Source organism: Triturus cristatus, chromosome 4_2, assembly GCF_964204655.1.
Source record: "Triturus cristatus chromosome 4_2, aTriCri1.1, whole genome shotgun sequence".
NCBI classification, from domain to species: domain Eukaryota; kingdom Metazoa; phylum Chordata; class Amphibia; order Caudata; family Salamandridae; genus Triturus; species Triturus cristatus.
In genome coordinates, this window is record NC_140586.1 from 796,314,005 (window position 1) to 796,333,252 (window position 19,248).

Here is a 19,248-nt window from a genome sequence, read left to right on the forward strand (position 1 = left end):
ACATGTCAACAAAGTGCTCCAGGACTGACCAGAACAAATGCCTCTCTGCCTTCAGAGAACAAAGGGAAAAGGAATATAAATATTGGGACCCAGACCCAAGAACTTTTAGATCACTTCTGGGAATCAAGACGAACCTTTGCTAAGGAGAAGAACCAGGAAACTGAAGGAGGAGACTACCCCTGTGCTGTGTGTTTGGGGGTTGGCCTGCAGTGGTTGCTTCATTGCCAAAGAGAGGAGAAAAGGACTGAGTGTGCTTCTATCAACTTGAAGAAGAATCTCCAAGGGCTTGAACTAGAGCTTGCCTCCTGCCTGAAGTCTCAGGGATACAAGACTTCACCAACCAGCTCCCTCCTGAATTCCCTTGCTGGGAACTGAAGTGCCTGCTGTTGTGCTGGGCCTTCTGAGAGACTGCGTGTCGCTGGGAGCTGGAAGTGTGATGCAATAACGAGAAGCGTGTCACCGCAGCAGCTCTGTCATCGCATCACCGAGAAGCGAGCCGCCGCTGCCGCTGTCACAGCGGGACGCTGCCACAGAGGTCATCGTCGCATCACCGGAGAAGCGCGTCGCAGGGCCTGTCGCGGCTCCAAAGATCATCGAGTCGCCGTCGGGCGTGTCACATCACACCAATGTTGTTGCATCGCAACCAAGGTGCCATTTTGTCGCATCGCACCGGATAAGAGTATCACATCGAGGTGCCAGCGTGTCGCATCGCACCGGAGAGCAGTAAGGAACCGAAGCATCCACTCCCCTGCGTGTAAGGATCCGACGCATCACCTTCCCTGCAACCCTTTTGTTTCCTTTGCGCTACGCATCTAAGGTACATTGAGAACAAAGTGTTGCATTTACAACTTGAGAGAACTGAGCTATTTTATAACATTTAAGAGACTATTTTTGAGTATAGTATTCTGGATTTTTGTCATCTGGTCTTGTGTTGAGACTATATAAAAATACTTATTTTTATAATACAACCTGTGTGGTGTCCCTTTGTAGTGTTGTCACTGTATTACTGTATGTGGTCACAAATGCTTTACACACTGCCTCTGAGATAAGCCTGCCTGCTCGTGCCAAGCTACCAAGAGGGTGAGCAGGGGTTATTTTAGCAGTGTAGCCCCTTACCCTGACTAGACGCAAGGGTCCCTATTTGTCACAGGTACCTACCTGTGCCAACTAGAGACCCCCAAATCTAACATTGGTGGTCAGCGGTGAGGATTTGGACTTGTATTTGTGATTCATATACAGTGATTGGTGTACACTACTAGTGAGTGCAGACCATAACGCAACCACATACTTTGAGAGAATTTTTCCTTGGAGCTTCTTTTCTATTTTTGATTCCTAAGAACTGCCAGTCTTTTTGCTACCATGAGCAAGTCAGTATCCATAGTATCTGTAGACATTGTGTTGGAAGAAGAGAGAATTGATACCTACTTTGTGCCTAATCTCAAAGCTTTCTGCAAGAAATTTAAAATCTCTGTGAAATGCCTCACCAGGAGGGAGGAATTCCTAAAGGCGCTGAGGGCCTGGATGGAATCTAGGAATGCCCCTGAGCATCCTGAAGAGCCATCAGTGGAGACAGAAGGTTTGAATGAACAGCTTGAGAGGCCAGCGGGCCTAGATGGAGGGAAAGCACCTTCAGGGGCGGGCAGCAGTGTTTCTTCCAAAGGATTGTCTCCAGGAGAGCTGGAGGACAGAGCAAAGGAGAGGATGCATAGGTTGGACCTGGCTAGGCTCACAATGAATGGGCAGAAAGACATAGAGAGCAAGAAAATAGAGCTTGGGATGGAATTAGAGATGAAGAAGTTAGCCTTAGAGCAAAAGAGGATGCATTTTGAGCATGAGAGAGGATTGAGGGAATTGGAACTCAAGGCCAAAAGTTTAGAGGTTACTCCCTCTGGTGGCAGCATACTGCCAGTGCAGGTAGAAGCAAGAGCTTACATCCCCACAGATGTAGTGAAACATTTCCACAAGAATGAGGATATTGGTCAATGGTTTAGGGCTTATGAAGCTGCAATGTTGGCCCACCGGGTCCCTGAGAAGGATTGGGGAGCGGGGTTGTGGGGCCACTTTGTTAGTGATGGGAGGGGCACTTTGTTGGATTTGCCTACAGAGGAGCAGATATCCTATACCCACATGAAGGGAGCCCTAATGTCCAGATTTGGTTTGACCCCAGAGTTATACAGGCAAAGGTTTAGGAATTGCAGAAAACTGGAGTCTACCACTTGGGTGGAATATGTGTCTTTCTTTTGCAGAGCATTGGATAGTTGGGTGAAGGGTAGCAAAGTGGATACGTTTGAAGCACTCTATGATTTGTTAGCATGGGAGCACTTGTCTAATAACTGTTTTCCAGAGCTACGCCAGCATCTTATTGATAGCAAGCTGACTAACCCTAGGAAGCTTGCTGAAGAGGCAGACCGCTGGGGGAGCACCCGGTTCCAGAAGGGTCATGTGGGAGACTTCGCCAAAGGTGGGCAGGGTCCCCAGCAGAAGAGTAGGGGGGACAAGGGTAAACAGAGGGAGTTCCAGAAAGGGCCCCCAAGTAATCCCCAAGGGAACCAAGGGAAAGGTTCCCAGCCTCCCCCTGAGAAGAAGGCTGTGGCCCCGACAGATAAACCTGTTCACAAGGGGCCCAAGACCTGTTTTAAGTGTGGCCAGGTAGGCCACTGTTCTTATGATGCTAGATGTCCCTTGTATGGGAAGACAGCACCCAGTGGTGCACCACCCCGGCAGTTGGCTAGTGTAGCCCTGGGGGAAGAGATGGGTGCCCAAGGTGGGTAGGGTCCTCTTTAGGAGACTGTGAAGTGGTCCCCAGGACCCAGCTGCCTGATAACACTAAGAAATACAGGCAGTGGGTGACAATAAATGGCAAGAGGGTGGAAGCTCTAGGGACACCGCAGCCAGTGTGACAGCTGTCAGTTGTCGGCTGGTGTCTGCAGAGCAGGTAGTCCCAAATGCATTCTACCCAGTTGTTGCCGCTGACAACACAGAGAGCCACTGCAAGGTGGCACAGGTTCCCTTTGAGTGGGGGGTCTCAGGGACTCTTCAAGTAGCTGTGAGGCCAGCCATGCCTGTTGAATGTCTGTTAGGTAATGATCTGGAGAGCTCCCCTTGGGCTAAGGTGGAGTGGAGAGCTCATTTGGAGATGTTGGGTTTGCCTGAGTGGGCCTGCATGACCACTCGGTCGGTGGCAGCCGGTAAGGGTGTTCAAGAGGACCTGGAGCCTGAGAAAATGGCCCAGGTACCTGCCTTTAAGAGAAGAGGTAGGAGGCACGGGAAACCGGCCCCTGAGATTCCCACGGCCCCGGAGGAGGTGGACCCTGAGGGGGATGCCCTGGAGCCTTCTGGGGAAGAGATTGCTGAACTGGGAGACCTGCCTGAGCTGACCCATTGGCAGCAGGTAGGAGGTCCCTCCAGGGAGGAGTTCTGTGAGGAGCAGAACAAGTGCCCTTCTCTTGTGGGTTTGCGGCAGCAGGCCGCACACCAGGCAGCAGGTGATCAGTCTGGATCACATTGGATCAACTGGGTGAATGGTCTCCTCTATAGTGAACCTAAGGTTGCTGAGCCTGGGTCAGCCCGTGTGCTGGTGGTACCCCAGCGCTTCAGAGCCTTCCTACTGGGGCTGGCTCATGATGTGCCTTTAGCAGGACATTTGGGGCAGGACAAGACCTTTGAAAGGCTTGTCACCCATTTTTATTGGCCCCAAATGCGCAAGAGTTCAGACACTCATTGCAGGAACTGTCAGACTTGCCAGGCAAGTGGAAAGAGCGGGAGAAATCAAAAGGCTCCTCTCCAGCCATTCCCTTTGGTCAGCACCCCCTTTGAACGGGTGGGTATTGATATTGTGGGGCCACTGGACCCCAAGACAGCCATGGGCAACAGGTTCATCCTGGTCTTGGTGGACCATGCCACCCGGTACCCGGAAGCCATACCTCTGAGGACAGTGACGGCCCCCGTGGTGGGACGGGCACTTCTTGGGATTTTCTTATGAGTAGGATTCCTTAGAGAGGTGGTGTCTGACCAAGGTACCAACTTCATTTCTAGGTATATAAAGTCCCTTTCGCAGGAGTGTGGTGTAACCTACAAGTTCACCACTACTTACCACACCCAAGGAAATGGGTTGGTTGAAAGGTTCAACCGAACCCTAAAAGGCATAATAATGGGTCTTGAGGAACCTATGAGGCGTAAATGGGACGTCCTCTTACCATGCCTTCTCTTTGCGTACCGTGAGGTGCCACAGAAATCTCTAGGGTCCAGTCCCTTTGAGTTTCTCTATGGACACCCAGTGAGAGGACCTTTGAGTTTGGTCAAGGAAGGCTGGGAGCAATCTCCCAGGAAACCTCCCTAGAATGTATATAGCTACATGCTGGCCTTCAGGAACCAAACTAGGCATTTCAGAAAACTCGCTGAGGCGAATCTGGAAGCCAGCCAGGAGGTGATGAAGCGATGGTATGACCAGAATGCCACTCTGGTAGAGCTTCAGCCTGGTCAGAGAGTATGGGTCATGGCCCCCGTGGAGCCCTGTGCGCTCCAGGATAAGTGGACCGGACCATTTGAGGTGGTGGAGCGCAAAAGTCCGGTTACCTACTTGGTGGACTTGCGGTCTCCCAGGCACCCCTTGCGGGTCCTGCATGTCAACCGCCTGAAGCCCCACTTAGAAAGGTCTGAAGTGGGCATGCTCCTAGCAACAGATGCTGGAATGGAGGAGGAGACTGAGCCTCTTCCTGACCTCCTGTCTGCCACAGAGCAAGATGGGTCAGTGGATGGAGTAAACCTCTCTGCCACCCTGACCCCTGAGCAACAGAATGACTGTCACCAGTTGCTGGGACAGTTTTCTCACCTGTTTTCCCTAGTTCCCAGTGTCACTGATTGGTGCGTCCATGATATAGACACCGGGTACAGTCCTCCTGTCAAGCACAAAACTTACAGAGTGACTAACAGGGTGAGAGCTTGTATCAAGGAGGAGGTCTCCAAGATGCTTGCGCTGGGGGTGATTGAGTCCTCTAACAGTCCTTGGGCCAGCCCAGTGGTCTTGGTCTCAAGGGCTGCCACACCAGGTGTCGCGCCAGAACTGCGGTTCTGTGTGGACTACCGAGGGCTCAATTCAGTCACCAGGACTGACGCGCACCCCATCCCCAGAGCTGATGAGCTCATTGATCGGTTAGGGGCTGCTCGGTACCTCAGCACGTTTGACTTAAGGTCTGGGTACTGGCAGATAGCCTTGACTGATGGGGCAAGAGAGAGGTCAGCATTCCCCACACCAGATGGGCACTATCAATTCCGGGTTATGCCCTTTGGGATGAAGAATGCCCCTGCCACCTTTCAGAGGTTGGTCAACCAGGTGTTGGTTGGGCTGGAAGAGTTCAGTGCCACCTACCTGGATGAAATCGCAGTGTTCAGCCCCAGTTGGGAAGAACATCTGCGCCACCTCTGGGAAGTGTTAATGGCACTGCGGAGAGCAGGCCTCACGATCAAGGCGAGTAAGTGCTAGACCGGGCAGGGTTCCATGGTGTACTTGGGACACCAGGTTGGGAGCGGCCAGGTGGCGCCCCTACAGCCCAAGATTGAAACCATCCTGGCTTGGGAACCGCTCAAGACCCAGACAGAGGTGAGAGCCTTTTTAGGACTCACCGGGTATTACAGGAGGTTTGTCAAGGGGTATGGCAGCATTGTTGCACCGTTGACAGAGCTGACTTCCAGGAAGCAGCCCAAGAGAGTGATTTGGACTGACACCTGTCAGAGAGCTTTTGATGCCCTGAAGACTGCCATGTGCACGGCGCCCGTGCTCCTGGTACCCAACTTCTCAAAAGAGTTTATTGTGCAAACAGATGCTTCAGAGCATGGTGTGGGGGCTGTTCTATCACAGATTAATAAAGAGGGCCTAGATCAACCGCTAGCCTTCATCAGTAGGAGGTTACTTCCACGGGAACAGAGGTGGAGTGCAATTGAGCGTGAGGCATTTGCTGTGGTCTGGGCACTGAAGAAGTTGAGACCATACTTGTTTGGGACTCACTTCCGGGTTCAGACAGACCACAGGCCCCTCAGATAGTTGATACAGATGAGGAGTGAGAATCCAAAGCTGTTGAGGTGGTCCATTTCCCTACAGGGGATGGATTTCACGGTGGAACACTGCCCTGGTACAGAACACGCCAATGCTGATGGTCTGTCCAGATTTTTCCGCCTTAGTGATGAGAACTCCCAGGAGGTAGGGTAGTTCTCCCCACATTTCAGCTGGAGGGGACACGTGTTAGACCTGGCACCATTGGCGTGGGTCTCCCATCAATTTTTTGCTGTTGCCTCATGTGTTTTTGCTGGTTATAGATGCTTTTGGGCACTGTGCCACTCCTGTTCAGTGCCACAGTGCAAGTGCTCCCTATAGTAAATTGATATATGGATTAGTGACTCCATGATTGGCTTGATTGGTTTACTTGTCAGACCCTAGTACAATGCACTGCGTGTGCCCAGGGCTTGTAACCAATGCTGCTGGTGGGCTTGCAGCTCTGATTGTGCCACCCACCGGAGCAGCTTGTAAAGTGTGTCTCAGGTCTGGCATTGCAGAACCTGTATGCAGTCTAGTACTGCCATGCTGACTGGGCAAGTGCACCCACTTGCCAGTCCCTAAAACCTTCCCTTTTATACATATTATTCACCCCTATGGTAGGCCCAAGGGCAGGGTGCATTGTAGGTAAAAGGTAGGACATTCTCTGGTGTGTTTGGCATGTCCTAATAGTGAATTACAGCCAGTTAGCCAAGAACCTGGGTGTCTGGTTTGATGGGAATCTTTCTTTTTCCAGCCAGGTGAATCGACTGGCTGGCTGTTGTTTTGGACTCCTGAGAGTTCTGAGAAGATTTTTTCCGCTCCTTCCGCAGTCGGCTCGCGAGTCGGTTGTGCGTGCACTTATCCTGTCTCTTCTGGATTACGCTAACGCCCTCTATGTGGGAATTCCAGCGTACTCCCTCAATAGACTCCAGATGATCCAGAATGCGGCTGCCCGCCTTCTGGGAGGGATCTCGCCCAGGGAGAGCGTGTGGGAATACCTGCGCTCCCTGCACTGGCTCCCGGTCAAGGCGCAGGTGGTGTTTAAATCCCTCACCACAGCCCATCGGGCGCTCCATGGCCTTAGTCCGGCTTATCTGCAGAAACGTTTTTCTTTTTACGTTCCTGGGAGACTTCTGCGCTCTGCCTCCCTTAAATTGGCAAAGATTCCTGGTTTCCAGCGGCAGCGACTAGGGGGTGCTTCCCTGTCCGTTTTGGCGGCACGTGCCTGGAATGCTCTTCCCCTTGCTCTTCGTTCGGCTGATGACGTTGTTTTTAAAAAATTGTTAAAAACTCATCTCTTCATGTGAGGGTTAGGTTATGTCTGTTTTCCCTTTGCTCGCGCCGGGACACTCCTTCGAGTAGCCGTGCGCGTAATAAAATTAAATAACATAACATCTTCGTTTTTCACTATTGCAAGGCTAACTGTTCTCCATAGGCCCGAATGGGCAGTTAGGTTATTACATTTTATAATCCTAACTGACTCAGGGAACATGGTAGAAATTTGAGTTTAGTATGCCTGAACTCAGAATGATAAAATACATCTTTTAGTGAAGTTGGTTTTAACATTCTGTGTTTGAAAATGCCACTTTTAGAAAGTAGGCATTTTCTTGTCTAACCATCCAAACCTGCCTCTGCTAGGTTGTGTATTCCTTGTCTGGAGTTTGAGTGACAGGGCTGGGGAATTCCAGGAGACAGGGTGAGGTGACCCAGTGGTGAATAGAGAGATCTGCATCTAGATGGGAGGGAGGAGCTGTACCTGGGACCTGAATAGGGCTGTGCCTTCCCTCCACAATGCTGGCTCCACCTCCTGTGGTGTGTTTGATATCCCTGCCCTGCACTGTGAAAGGAAAGAAGGAGAAATGTCAACAAAGTGCTCCAGGACTGACCAGAACTGGTTTGGACTAGGCAAAGGCCTCTCTGCCTTCAGAGAACAAAGGGAAAAGGAGTGTAAATATTGGGACCCAGACCCAAGAACTTTAGATCACTTCTGGGAATCAAGACGAGCCTTTGCTGAGGAGAAGAACCAGGAAGCTGAAGGAGGAGACTACCCCTGTGCTGTGTGTTTGGGGGTTGGCCTGCAGTGGTTGCTTCATTGCCAAAGAGAGGAGAAAATGACTGAGTGTGCTTTCTATCAACTTGAAGAAGAATCTCCAAGGGCTTGAACTAGAGCTTGCCTCCTGCCTGAAGTCTCAGGGATACAAGACTTCACCAACCAGCTCCCCCCTGAATTCCCTTGCTGGGAACTGAAGTGCCTGCTGTTGTGCTGGGCCTTCTGAGAGACTGCGTGTCGCTGGGAGCTGAAAGCGCGACGCAACAACGAGAAGCGTGTCACCGCAGCAGCCGCTGTCATTGCATCGCCGAGGAAGTGAGCCGCCGCTGTCATCATCGCATCGCCGAAGCGCGGGGCATCGGCGGAGAAGCGGGACGCTGCCACAGAGGTCATCGTCGCATCACCGGAGTAGCGCGTCGCAGGGCCTGTCGCGGCTCCAAAGATCATCGAGTCGCCGCACGGCCATCAGGCGTATCGCATCACACCAACGTTGTCGCATCGCAACCAAGACGCCATTTTGTCGCATCACACCGGAGAACAGTATCGCATCGAGGTGCTAGCGTGTCACGGAGAACAGTAAGGAACTGACGCATCCACTCCCCTGCGTGTAAGGAACCAATGCATCACCTTCCCTGCAACCCTTTTGTTTCCTTTGCGCTACGCATCTAAGGTACATTGAGAACAAAGTGTCGCATTTACAACTTGAGAGAACTGAGCTATTTTATAACATTTAAGAGACTATTTTTGAGTATAGTATTGGATGATTTTTGTCATCTGGTATTGTGTTAAGTCTATATAAAAATAATTATTTTTATAATACAACCTGTGTGGTGTCCCTTTGTAGTGTTGTCACTGTATTACTGTATGTGGTCACAAATGCTTTACACACTGCCTCTGAGATAAGACTGCCTGCTCATGCCAAACTACCAAGAGGGTGAGCAGGGGTTATTTTAGGAGTGTAGCCCCTTACCCTGACTAGACGCAAGGGTCCCTATTTGTCACAGGTACCTACCTGTGCCAACTAGAGACCCCCAAATCAAACACATTAAAAAATCAAAAGGAATACAAAGAATTACCTTGCAAGGAATTGAATTCTTTACACTGAATGGTATCCCATAGAGAGGCCCCTTTTCTTTCTGTTTTTTGAGCTCCTGAAGCTGAGACTGGCACTCCTGTATAAAATCTGTGATGCAGTTCACCTCCCTGTGCAACTCGAAGGCCTGAAATAGATGAAAACGAAAGAGCATACTCATTATCAAACAGAAATGTATACATTCTCGGGAAACCAATCTTCCCCTCTGGTGCTCGATAGACAACGCCTTTTACTAAAGTTTGGCAGTGCTCAGCGCTCTTACCACACTAAAATCCACAGAGAAACCAGATATCAGAAAATTCCAAACATCAGTTCGAGTACCATTCAATATTTTGGGGCAGATTTATAAGCCCTGTGCGTCACTTTTGCGCCGCCGTTGCGTCACTTTTGTGACGCAGCGGCGGCGCAAAGCCAGCGCCATGCGGCAGATTTACAACGTGACACATCTAGGGAGATGCGTCACGTTGTAAAGCATGCGCCACATGTGGGCGTACCTGCACAGGGGGGGGGGGGCGTTCCGGCGCAGGAACGCCTCCGAAATGTGGCTGAGTGAAATCTACAAGATTTCACTCAGTCACTTTTCCGGCCATGCTGCGTCAAATCCCTGCGCCTGCTTGAAGCAGGCGTAAGGATTGACATGTTAGGGATAGGGGCACCCCGAGCCTTGCTGGAGCTGCGTCGCGGTTGCGACGCAACTCCAGCAATGCGCCAACCTAACGCCGGCAGATGCGTCACGCATCTGCTTGTCCTTGCGCCACGATGCACCGCATTGTAAATGAGGCGCATCTGCGGTGGCGCAAGGGCAAACTTGCGTGACGCATCTTCCCTGGCGCATCCCTGCTGATTTGCAGGGATGCACCAGGGAACATAAATCTGCCCCTCAGTTTATATCTCAGTTTTAAATAATATGTCTGTACATCAGTAAATGATTTAAAACTCAACGTAAAAAAGACGATTCTACAGGTTAAAACCATGCACGAAAGAGATATCAAACCAACTTTACTGGTTCCATTTCTAAGTTCTACCTTCAATTTCAGCAACGTCTACGTTCAAGACGTCTCTACATATGTTATCCGTGCTACCATTTTCTGTTCTCCTAAATGAGGTGTCTGGATTTAGAAGTTCATCAGAAGCCCACATCTTTATGGGTCGGCCATCTTGGAAGGTCATGTAGCGTTATCATATGGCAGAAGAGCACACACCAGCCCGCATCACAGGGAGACTCAGGGGAGGAGGAGAACAGGAAGGTGAGGTGCAGACAGCAGACAGGAATAGATGCAATCTCACTAACATCGCGAGTCTCACAAATTATGGAGCGGGAGCTTCTTTCTGGGAAAACAGTCTCACTCATTGTTTGGAAGCATTGCTGAAGTAGAGACTATCTCATTTGGTGATGAGTCCACACCGCAGGGCACTGTCGCTCATATTGAGTGCTGGTCTCGTTTTGCTTCACAATCTCTTAGCAGTGGGTGTGTCTCCTGCCTTGAAGCACAGTCTTGCCTTTTGGGGAAAAGGAGAAGGAAGCAGCACCCAGAAAAATAAAATATTCCTCCACTTCTTATAGCCATAACCCAACTGGCTTTCAGCAAGCCTGTTAAGTGAGCAAGCCTGACCACCCTTCAGAGAATTCAGGGACAGGGATTTCTTCTCCCACAGAAATTCAGAAACGATTGAGTCAAATGAACGTTACATCATTGTTTTAGAAGAATTTAGTCTAAAACGTTCCCCCAGAATTCCGTAAAATGACCTTATGAAATAAAAAACAAATAAGGGTTACCAACTGAGGCTAACTTTCCCCAGGGGTGTTGGAAAGTCATTCTTCTAGGTGTCACAAACCTGATGACACGCTTACCCTGTGTAAAGGGCAACAAAGTACCTTTTTGCTTTAGAATGGGAATGGATTCACTAGTCCATCGCCAGTGGAAGGAGCAAACAAGCTCACAGAGTCCTGACCTCTCACTTCAAGTCTTGCAGGAGTTCCTTGTGTGTTCCCTTCACGCTAAATCATCTATCTGAATAATCTGGATATTTTCTGTCTAGATAATTATTTTAAATACCTTTTTCCCTGTATAGTTTTTTTATAATCCTTACCTCCTATAAGGCAAGCATCCTAAAGAAACATGGGGGCAGATTTATGTTTCCTGGCTTTACATCGTGACCCATCTCCATAGATGCGTCACGATGTAAATATAGCGCAACGTGGCGCAGGGTTTACACCGCCGCTGCGTCACAAAAGTGACGCAACGGCGACGTAAAAGTGGCGCATCTCCAATATAGATTTGCCCCATGGTTTCAGGTTGTTTTTTGCATGGTTCTGCTGTTAAGGGTTTGTTGGAAATAAAGTAGTGTTGCTCCTCTGTTCCTCAGGCATTTTAATCTCAGCACTAACATTTGGCTACACAATTCATATGACAGTATTATTCCTATCAATATACTTTGTTGTTCAACTGTATGTAAACTCATCTTGTGGCGACTAACAAGCTTGCTGCTTACTATGGGGCCTATTCACAAAAGTAAGTATGAAACTGTATATTTTCCACTTGAATATATTTGCTACAGTATCTAGATGTAGTCTACACTTTCTTGCTCTTCACCATTTCCGAGTGTAGGTTTACACCTAGGTGTAGACTTGTACGTTTTCAGTCCGTCAGATCAGGGAATGGAGCCTTCTACAATGGGATTTACCAGAGCAAAGTTACTTGGGGGCATATCAGCAGCAGACGGCAATAAATATCGCTAAGCGCGCTTAGCTCTTTTATATTTATCGCTGCCTAGCGCTGTAATTTATCGCCCAGGTAACGCGTTATTAACAACGCGTTACTCCAGGGTGATACATTTTTCATCAAAAGCGGCGTTATTTGGGAATATTGCTGTTAAACCAGAGATATTCCCACAGCGATAGAAGAAACATTGATGATTAGGAGATGTGGATTCAGCCACTGAATCCACCTCCCATGTCATAGATAGGGTAGTCATGAAAAATAGCAGACTTAAAATACCGGCGATAACAGCGGTTAACGCTGTATTTTACATCGCTATGGGTGTCCTGGGCCGTATTGTAAATACGGAGTAGGGCAGTTAAAGTTCATTTTCCCTTAGTTTTTGCAGGGAACGCCTACTTTGCATCTCATTAGAGACGCAAAGCGAGGCGTGAACTAAACAGGAGCTGATTCAAGGAAACACGGGATAGCGTGTCCTTGTAAATAATGCAATATAATTATCGCCGCTTTTCGCCCGAAAACGGACGCAAAAGCGGCGATAATTACATCGCCAGCCCTTGTTGATATGCCCCCAGGTAACTTTGCACATGTAGGTGGAGAATTCTGCCACTACGGTGAGCTCTCTACATGGAAAAGTGCACGGAAAATGATTAAACGTTATTATTCCTTGAAATAAAAAAAGTTTATGTAAAATAGAAATGTAAATATTTTTAAAACAAATTAGAACTAAATATGTATTAAGTAATTTATTAATTAAATGAGCTATAATAACAACATTGATAACTAATAATTTTTAAATGATAAAATAAAACATGGCATCACATTTTACCTTGAGGACCACAGTACTTGTTAGTAATTGGAACAAAATCGATTGAGTAATGTCATCCATTACGCCATTTTACATTTCATGAGTGATGTCATAAGTTAGATGATAAGCAATGCATGATTGAGTCGCATGTTATAGTTAATTGACTAAACTATACCTGCCATGTTTTAGGTGGTGTTTTTTTGGGTTGTTTTCTAAACAACAGTTTTTGTGTTATTTCAAGACCTACATAAACAATTACCTCAACCTTTGGGGGTTTTTCTGTTACATTCTGGAGTTTAAAAAAATATATATTCTGAATTTGCCTAGTGCCCAAACCCTCTCCAAGTGCAAAAGCACTGCTGCACAGGGTCTCCGGCCGTGCACAACAAGGGTTGGCTGCAGGATATGGCCTCTTGGTCAGGCTCTGGGCCCAACGCTTCGCTGGTATCCAGCCCCTGCTGCACACAAGGGGGCATATTAGCAAGGGCTGGCGATATAATTATCGCCGCTTTAGCGTCCGTTTTTGGGCGAAAAGCGGCGATAATTATATCGCAATATCATCAAGGACACGCTAGCGCGTGTTTCCTTGATGTAGAGCCCGTTTTTTCACAGCCTCGCATCGTTAATGAGATGCAAAAGAGGCGTGGCTGTGAAAACAACACATGTTAATATCGTGAAGGCAGCTTCGCGATATTAACAAGAAGGTGCAGCGATCGCGCTACCTCAGCCTTAACTCAGGGATTTAACATCGCTGAAATATTATCGCCATAGCGCTATGCGTTGTAAATATAGCGTTATCATGGCGATAATATTCAGCGATAGCTGGCGATAATTTTTCTATCGCTATGAACGGCCAGCGATAATTATCTCTGGCTGTTGATAAAATGCCCCAAGGTTTGTCTACCAAAATGATTGCTACTACAGTGGCATTTTCCCACTGGCCCTGCGCCCAGTCCTCTCTGGGAGTCCCTTTGAGGGTGCCTGAACCACCAGTGCACCACAAGTGTGTTGCAAAGGTTGCCTGCAGGTCTTGGCCTCATGGACAAGCCTCTGTGGGCCGTTAATCCACGCTGCACACAAAATGTATCCACCCAAAAGTTTACTATTTGAAAATTAGCGAGGTTTTAACCCACTGACAAAATGGGTATGACGAATAAACAGATGTGGGAACAGATTACTGTACATATGTGGACGTCTCCCCTTTTAACTATCTTTAACCTTATTATGCCTCAAATTACTGTGATTAAGAGTTTTCTAAAGTGCAAACTAGAACCGAAGATTTCAGGCATCCGAGCGCTTTACATGAGCACCATGTTTAGTTACAGATCGAGACATTCATTTTGGTAGGCACGGGGAGTTTAAGTGATTTGCCCAAAATCACAGGATGTTGAGTGTTGTTGCCGGGACTCAAACCCGGTTCCCCCAGTTTCGTGGTGGACCGCTCTAGCCGTAAGACCACATCCTCTCCCCAAGAGAGAGAGACCTGCATTAAGCAATCATGACCGGATTGCAAGTTATAGTTAATTGACCAAACTATACATGCCATATTTAAGTGTTTTTGTTGTTTTTTTAACATCAGTTTTTGTCTCATTTCAACACCTACATATAACATTACTTTAACCTTTGTTTTTTTCTGTTAATTTCTGGGGACTTTTAATTATATTCTAAATAGGACCGACGTCCAAATACTCCATGATTGCAAAACCATGGCTACACAAGGTGTCAGGCTGTGCACAACAAGGATGGACTGCAGGGCCTGTCACTTCACAGGCACCCAGCCCCTGCTGCGCACAATGGAGCATAAGAACAACGAAGTGGCGGAGTTGGATTTAGCCTTCTTGGCTTTACGGTGTGCTCCGCCACTTCAGAAATGCAGGGCTCCACCATCTATTTCCAGCAATATGGTGCAGCCCTGCGTTTTGCCAAAAAGTGACGCTAAACTTATCAGCCTAGCGTCAACGCAGACACCCTTGCACCATATTGAAAGGGTGTCTGCGTTGAGGGGAAGATTGTTTATATGCAGTAAGGTCTCCATTCCTGCACATAAACAATCTTTGAAAGGTGTTTTGTAACTTTTATGTGTGCTGCTTAATGCAAGACACATAGCAGTTGCAAAACATCATTTTTGTGCCTTGTTTATGTGTAGGAAGGATCACTTTCTGCAGATAAACAATCAATGGCAATTTGCTATTTCCATATGTGCTGCACAGGGCAGCACACATGTAAACAGCAAAACAAGGAGAAATAAAGCATTTCTCTTTGTTTTGCCTGCTTAAGACCAGGTTTTCACTGGAAAGCCCACTGCAACACCCACTGCCCTTCCCTTTCACGCTGAATTTATCGTGAAAGGGGGCCTTATTTACAAGGCAGCGTTAAGCCATATTAAGTGGCTGAACGCTGCCTTGTAAATAAGACAAGCCCCTATCGCCATCACAGAGTCACTAAAAGTGACGTTATGGTGACGAAAGGAGCTTGCAAATCTGTCCCAATGTTTGTCTACCAAAATTATTACTATTACAGTGGGATTTTCCCACTGGACCTGCGCCCAATCCTCTGTGGGAGCCCTTTTGTGGGTCCCTGAACCACCAGTGCACCAAAAGCGTGATGCAAAGGTTGCCTGCAGTTCTTCGCCTCATGGTCAAGCCTGTGTGGGCCGGTAATCTGTGCTGCACACATAACTTGTCTACCAAAAAGTTTAGTATGTAAAAATTAGGGAGGTTTTGAGCCACTGAGAACATGAGTAGGATGAATAAACAGATATGGTTAGAGAAAGCTGTACGTATGCAGACGTCTCCATTTAACTATCTTTAGCCTTATTCTGGTGCCACCAACAAGCAATTTAAACTCTGATTAAAATCTGTTATCCTTCAAATGTGTTCCTTTTGTCCCCCTCAACAGGCTTTCAAGGGAGACCATGTCTCCAAGTGTTGAAATGGCTGCCACAGCACATTTTCCATGTAGCCAATTAATCAGAAGGGCTGCTTTTTAGGAGTAAGGAGGGGGGTTCTGGGTATGCTCACAAATCTCCTTTTATGTTTTTTTTAAAATTCATTTTCAGGACACATTGATCATGTCACTGAGTACTGTAATGACTGCGACAACATATTGTTCATATTGTGGGTAGCCAATCAGAACCAACCAATTCTCTTTAAGTTGGCAAATCAGAGCGTAACTGAACACCAACAGTCCAAATATCACAAATTGTTTCTGATGGTTCACCCTTTCATGCCCACCCCAAGCACCTTTTAAACACTAATTTCTCAATAATTACTGAACAGATTTACACCAAATAATGAAACGCACCCGTTCCGAGTAAAGTTGTAACTTTCCAGAAAATTTGGTGTAATTCAATACAGAGGATATAACATTATCCCTTTCCTTTAAATAAAAAACAAACACAACAAAACTTCAAGAGAAGAACGAAGCACAATAAAGCAGTAGTGTTCTAAACTCAGGGATGCGACATATAGCAAAACATCACGAGAGTGAACAATAAAAACAAGAAAGGATGGCTAAAATACAACATACATAAGTATCAATATCCCCCATCCTCCCCCTTGAAAAATTATTAAAACATTTCAAAGTGTTAACACTTTGTAACAATTTGTAGCGAAAACCAATTGCAAAATGTTGCAGTGTAACAAATTGTAATATCAAGTAGAGTGACGCAAAAGGTAACACGCCCCGCAACACCAAACCCAACTAACATATGTAGAGTAACGCAAAAGGCAACACACCCCGCGTCACCAATCCCAAATACAAGGGAACTAACAAGTATATGGGACAGTGACCCATGGAAACTGTGTATGGGGCTAGAACCCATTACACACACCCTATGTAGGGCTGTACCTTTGTACATGTAAGTGGGGTGACACCCACAACCCAACCCTATGTAAGAGTCTACGCCAAAACATGTGTATATGGAAACACACCCATAACCTACCCCCATGTGGAGGTCACATACCCCCTGAAGGAGTATATCTTTGTACATCGGAAAAATCCCATAACCCAACCTTGTGTAAGGTTAAAAACAAAAAGTGTGTATATTGGAACATACCCATATGCCTACCTCGATATAGAGGTCACTAACTGGGACTCAAACCCAACCCCATCTCTGACGTAAGGGATAAAACTGTGATGGGACTATTGCCATTGCCCCAAACCCATCCCTCATGTAAGGGAAATTGAAGTGACTACTGTAGTGTCTCCATGTTGGAACATGGTCTTGGAATGTCCTCGCATTCCTGGCCATAGAGATTCTATAAGGGCGGTTGGAGCAGAGGTTTGAAGGCATTTCAGCGTTGTGGTTGTCTAAGCTGTCTCCTCCTAATAAATTCATTCTTGTGACCTACGCTGTGTCCATGAAGTTTACTTCACGATTGGCGACGAGCGGGAACGTGGAGGAAGACATCGCTCACATTATCGTTTAAAAAAAAAAAAACGAGAAACCCACAGGTATTTCGTTTATGAATGTTTATGTGCATGAATGCACCAGCGGCTGTTTTAATGTTATAGTGCTTTGATTGCACCTGCGGGAGAGGCTGTGGACCGAAGTATGTACGTGAATGTCTGAATTCATTTGTGGAAATTATTTCTATTCTTGTTGTGCTTTGATCGCACCCGCGGCTGTTGCATAGTTGGAGTGTCTTGATTGCACCAGCGGGAGTTCAGCATCTGTATTAGAACTGTTGTGAAATTTATTTTGCGCTGATTTTCGATTTATCAAAAATCGTGCTGCCCGGCTTGAATTTCCGTTGAACTCAAGTATTCAAACAAAAATACTCACGTGAAACGCTCATTACCTGTTTTCGTCATCTAGATTGTTGGTGAACACGTAGATTCCAACATTCCTCATTGTTCTTTCTGACTATTTATTTATTTATTTATTTATGGAGCTTATAGAGCGCGCAGCTACCTCCAAAGGAGGTGTCCCGGCGCTAAGATTACATAACTGTCCCCATGAGGAGTAACCAAGATCATATCTCACAGAGAAAATGGGAAACGGTGAGGAGTTGACAGTTCCAAGTCCTACCGCCTAGTGAACAGCCAGGTCTTGAGTTTGCGGCGAAAGGCTGGCTCAGATTCGCAGAACCTGAGGTCAAGGGGGAGGCTATTCCAGAGCTTGGCGGCAGTGACGGTGAAAGATCTGCCGCCAGTCCGAGAAAGCCTGAATCTAGGAACCAACAGAAGACGAAGGTTATTGGATCTGAGATGTCTGGCTGAAACAGAGATCTTGAGACGCTTTTTCAGATAAAGTGGGCCAGTACCATGGATAGCCCGAAATGTCAGGATCAGAATTTTAAAGTCTATGCGTCGTTAAATGGGAAGCCAATGAAGTTCTTCTCGGTAGGCTCTGACTGAAGTACGGGCAGGGATGTTACCGATGAGCCGGGCTGCCGCATTTTGGACTATTTGCAGGCGGTCAATAAGATAGTGCGGGGCACCTGCATATAGACTATTAGCATAGTCTAGATGGGTGATGATAAGGGCCTGGACTACGGTTTTGCGTGAGGATAGAGGGAGGAAGGGGAAGATTTTTCTGATCATGCGAAGTTTAGAGAAACAGGCCCCTACCCCTTTGTTAACTTGGGCATTTCCGGACAAAGAGTTGTCAAAAATGAAGCCCAGGTTACGAGCTGCCTTCACGGGAGAGGGTGGGGGATTCAGAATGGTAGGCCACCAAAGGGTTGCAGGGGGGGGGGATTTTTTACTGAAAAAGAGAACCTCGGTTTTGTCGGTGTTAAGGGCAAGGTGATTGGCTGACATCCAGGAGCATATGTTACCAAGGCAGTTTCTAAAGTTGGAGAAGAGGGAGTCAGAATGGTCTCGAAAGGAAAAGATAAGCTGAGTATCGTCAGCGTAGGAGACCACCCTGACGCCCCAGGATTCAACTACCTTGGCCAGAGGAGCCACATAAGCATTAAACAGTAGAGGGCTCAAGGCAGAGCCCTGGGGCACTCCACACAGGAGGGGTTTGTCTTCGGATTCAAAAGGGTGCATCGTAACCCTTTGGGAACGGCTAGACAGGAAAGAAATAATCCAGGCCAGCACTGTCCCACCGACCCCTAGCTGCTGTAGGCGGGAGGTAAGTATTTTGTGGGAGACAGTATCAAAAGCAGCGGATAGGTCGAGGAGGACCAACATGGCCTCCTCGCCCCTATCCACTGATTCCCTGATAATTTCAGAGACTTCAAGCAGCGCAGTCTCGGTGCTATAGCCGGATCTAAAACCGGACTGAGAGTCGTGTAGCAGCTGATTTGACTCTAAGTACAGTGCCACTTGTTTCTGTACCACCTTCTCCAGTATCTTGGCAGGTTTAGGCAGGAGAGAAATAGGTCGATAGTTGCTAAAAAGCAGAGGGTCTGCACCAGATTTTTTCAGTATGGGGACCAGCCTGGCCTGTTTCCAAACTGAGGGGAATAGACCTTGCGACAAAGAGGCATTCCAGATGGAAAGAAACGGGTTCACAAGGATAGGGGCGAGATTACCCATGATTTTGGCAGGAACTGGGTCCAGGGGGGAACCAGACTTAACGTTGCGTAATAA

The 19,248-nt window shown here is 47.5% G+C and overlaps 1 protein-coding gene across 1 annotated transcript in view; it reads right to left on the reverse strand.

Moving 5' to 3' along the window:
* The window catches only part of LOC146835060 (vitamin D3 hydroxylase-associated protein-like), an 824,670-nt gene that overhangs the window by 609,709 nt on the left and 195,713 nt on the right, over positions 1-19,248 (reverse strand). Inside the window, exon 3 of the mRNA XM_085599957.1 lies at positions 9,158-9,301. Coding sequence (XP_085456083.1) covers positions 9,158-9,301 — 144 coding nt within the window. The remainder of the gene's footprint in view (positions 1-9,157; positions 9,302-19,248) is intronic.